The sequence below is a fragment of the Myotis lucifugus genome, unplaced genomic scaffold (assembly GCF_000147115.1).
Source record: "Myotis lucifugus unplaced genomic scaffold, Myoluc2.0 scaffold_1330, whole genome shotgun sequence".
Lineage (NCBI taxonomy): Eukaryota > Metazoa > Chordata > Mammalia > Chiroptera > Vespertilionidae > Myotis > Myotis lucifugus.
The window spans coordinates 18,070-21,247 of NW_005872378.1; the positions used below are offsets into that span (position 1 = coordinate 18,070).

Below are 3,178 nucleotides of genomic sequence, written 5' to 3' on the forward strand. Positions count from 1 at the left end.
TAGGATGGGGCAAAAGATTTACAATTGTCAACCTACTCATACCCCACCCTGTATGTATGTGTGTGTACATATACATATACATATACATATACATATACATATATATTCCTTAATCCTCCCAACAGATAATATTTTCTTTACTTTATAGATAAGGCTCAAAAAAACTAGCTTGAGTTAGTGTCCTAGAGCAAGGGCGTCACAGGGCATCACAAACCCAAAGCTTCTATCCCCAACTCTCTGCTCTGCTCTGTGCCACACCATGCTTCCCTTGTAGAGGAGGACTGGTAAGTGGCCAACAGCTGTGCATATGCAACTGAACAAAGACTGTAACCACCAACTGTTCCTCTGACATGTATGAACCACAGTTTTAGAAGACCATCCTGACATATGGGTTCCTTTGCCAAGTTACATTCAAATCCATGTGATTACTAGCTACATTAACAAGGTTCTCATGACCATTTCTCCTAGAAAGTTCACCATCAATGAATTTGACTATAAAATCAGACAGCATTGAGAATGTTCTTCATTCCCCCGCGTCTTTCATGAGCCTCTGCATATCCAAGGGGCCATTCATAAAGCCCCGCTATGTCCCACGACTGCTCAGCTCACTTCCATGGGAAATGAATCACGTAAACAATAGCCGGCTGGAAGTCTGCAGCACGTTGCCCTGCCCCCTGGGATGGCAGCTTCCTCATCTATAAATGAAGATCTTAACCGCAGTACTTTCCATCTCCCTCTTTCCAAGAATTAAAAAAGAGAAATTCCTCTTGAAATTGAAAACAGAGTTCACATACATAAAAATGTTCAAAACCTTAATTTTAGAAGCATCAAGGCTTCCATACAGAGCCACCTATCCACAGGCGTAGCTCTCCACAGGCAGACACCTCTCTGGCATAGAAGGGGCAACAGTCCCTGTGAACAGCGTGGGTCCCCCAAGCTGCTCCTCTCCACTTCCCTTGGCTGGAAGAGCCAAGCATGTTAGTGCAGCTGCCAACCCTGAGGGCACCCCAACCCCCAACCGCCCCACGCCCCAGCCGGGAGACACACCCTGTACCCCAGAGTCCCGACTCAGGCCTCCCCGGAAGTCATCACCATGCATCACGTGTTCAAGTGGCAGAGGCAATAAGTCCTTTGCTTTCCTCGGTCTGCGTTGAGTGTTCTGTCACCAGCCTCTGCAAGGTTCCGAGCGACAGGGAAGTAGCATCAGGTTGTAAAGTTTCTGCTCGCGGAGTAGCTGAGTGTGTGTCTCGTGTACACTCAGCTGTCATTTCCTAGAGCCAGCCCAGTTCCTGCAGCAACACCTTCCTGAACACGGAAGCAGGAGGCGGGCGTGGCTGTAAACCAAAGGTTCCCCTCAGGAGCTGTGCAGAAGGAAAGCTTTGGGAAGGCAAGAGCAGAGGGAGGGCTGGAAACCATGATCTTGTGATCTCATCATTGGTCAATGTCCAAAGCAGGGCCATGGGAGGGGACACAGGAGAGGTCCCTTATAACAAGGAGTGGTCAAGGAAGGGGAAATCTAAGGACATTGGTTCCTAGAGCGAAAGGGAACCTTAAAATGTCCCTCGTTCCACCTTTTCCTTCACAGCTACACAAACCAAAGCCAATTGCTTTTTTCTCAGGGTGCAGAGCAAAAGCCAAGATTTTAATCCAAATACTGTGGGGCCTTGACTTACGAGTGTCCCGACTAACGAGTTTTTCGAGAAACAAGCCATCTCTCGGCCGATTTTTTGCTTTGAGTTGCGAGCTAAAATTCGGGTTACGAGCCAGCTTCAGATACCCCACCGCTAGTTGGCACAGCGAACGTCACAGTGAACACCACATCAGCCCAGCATCACGTGTCTTACTCGTTCACTGTTGATTTGACATACGAGTAATTTGAGTTACGAGCTCCATCACGGAACGAATTAAACTCGTAAGTCAAGACCCCACTGTAGAACATTTCTTATTGCTAGAATGACAGATGAAGGCCAGTTCTCCATCTGTCACTGATTCCTATGCTTGGTGGGAAGTTGGAAGACAAGGTTCCTTTCAAATCTAAGAGTCAGTGGAAACTCTCTCTGGAAGTTCTTGCAGGGGCACAGGGAATATGACTTTTTTACGTAGTGTGTAAGAAGGTTGAGGGATCTGTTTCTCTGTTTCACCTCGTTGACTGACATCATTATTGACAGCAGTGAGGATGGATAAGATATCTTCATGTCTGCAGGCAGAGAAGAAAACATATTTTCAATCAGGAGACAGAAATCACATACCAGGTCTTAGAAATAAGACCATAAAAAAACAAAAAAGAAATAAGACCATAAATCATGTGACTCCTTCCTAGCCCAACAGATCCAGATTCTAACTGGAATCCTGCCAACTATAAAGAAATATTTCTGACCCTGACCGGTTTGGCTCAGCGGATAGAGCGTCTGCCTGCGGACTGAAGGATCCCAGGTTCAATTCCGGTCAAGGGCATGTACCTTAGTTGCGGGCACATACCCAGTGGCGAGTGTGCAGGAGGCAGCTGATCGATGTTTCTCTCTCATCGATGTTTCTAATTCTCTATCCCTCTCCCTTCCTCTCTGTAAAAAATCAATAAAATATGTTTTTAAAAAAAGAAAAGAAATATTTCTGGCCCTAGCTGGTTTGGCTCAGTGGATAGAGCGTCAGCCTGTGGACTAAAGGGTCCAGAGTTCGATTCCAGTCAAGGGTACGAACTTTGGTTGCAGGCTTCTCCCCGGCCCAGGCCCCAGTCAGGGCTCATGCAAGAGACAACCATTGATGTGTTTCTCTCTGTCTTTCCCTTTCTCTTCCACTCTCCCTAAAAATCAATGGAAAAGTGCCCTCGAGTGAGGATTAACAAAACAAAACAAAAAAAGAAATAGCTCTGAAATTAAAAAAGAAATTCTAAATCATATAAAATTTTCAATTCTACATTCAGTGTTTAAGGACATTATAACCATTACAGCTTGCATTTTCATGTACTTAGTCCACAAAGGAATTTTACATATAATTATTTTCCATGTTCTTCCTTCAAGCTGATAGATAGATAGATAGATAATAGAAAGATGGAAAGAATAGACAGGCAGGTGATAGAGGTGGAGAAAGAGAGCCTGCTATTAATAAGGTCCTCTCTATTCTTGGTTTGGAGAGGGATACAGAGATGAATGTTGATACAATTTCTTGATCTGAAACACTT

The 3,178-nt window shown here is 45.0% G+C and overlaps 1 protein-coding gene across 1 annotated transcript in view; it reads right to left on the reverse strand.

Moving 5' to 3' along the window:
- Nucleotides 1-2,034: 2,034 nt before the first annotated feature.
- LOC102434278 (caspase-10-like) overlaps nt 2,035-3,178 on the reverse strand; it is a 41,901-nt gene continuing 40,757 nt past the window's right edge. Inside the window, exon 8 of the mRNA XM_023748370.1 lies at nt 2,035-2,197. Within this exon, the coding sequence (XP_023604138.1) occupies nt 2,035-2,197 (163 nt within the window). The remainder of the gene's footprint in view (nt 2,198-3,178) is intronic.